The 268-nt window shown below is 65.3% G+C and overlaps 1 protein-coding gene across 1 annotated transcript in view, besides 1 other annotated feature; it reads right to left on the bottom strand.

The window, feature by feature from the left end:
• The window catches only part of Tco025E_09211 (uncharacterized protein), a gene marked incomplete at both ends in the record, with an annotated part of 372 nt that extends 360 nt beyond the window's left edge, over nucleotides 1–12 (bottom strand). The window contains one exon of the mRNA XM_029376036.1: nucleotides 1–12. This exon is cut by the window's left edge and continues 360 nt beyond it. Within this exon, the coding sequence (XP_029223867.1) occupies nucleotides 1–12 (12 nt within the window).
• An 85-nt stretch (nucleotides 13–97) lies between these two features.
• Nucleotides 98–128: a microsatellite.
• Between the last annotated feature and the right edge of the window lie 140 nt (nucleotides 129–268).

The raw sequence follows: 268 nt of genomic DNA, 5'->3' as shown, positions 1-268 counted from the left end.
CTGGGTTGCCATCCTGGGCGTGTGCGCGCCTGCTCCGTGCGTTGTTGGGCTGCACGCGCTGGGCGAGCAGCCTGGAGCTGTGGGCACGTTGACGCGCCCCCCTCCGCCTCCTCCTCCTCCTCCTCGTCTCTTGCCGACTGAAGGAGTGAGTGCGGAGGGGCGCCCGCTTTATTCGGCGGGTTTTGTTTTTGTGTGTTTTTGCATGGGCGGCGGGGCAGTTGGGGGTAAACTCCCCATTGCGGGGGTGAGGGCTTCGGAGTTGTTTGCG

The sequence above is a fragment of the Trypanosoma conorhini genome, assembly GCF_003719485.1.
Source record: "Trypanosoma conorhini strain 025E chromosome Unknown Tco_14.4_contig_01020, whole genome shotgun sequence".
Lineage (NCBI taxonomy): Eukaryota > Euglenozoa > Kinetoplastea > Trypanosomatida > Trypanosomatidae > Trypanosoma > Trypanosoma conorhini.
The sequence above is the reverse complement of the archived record's forward strand: the minus strand, read 5'-3'. Positions and strand labels throughout refer to the sequence as shown.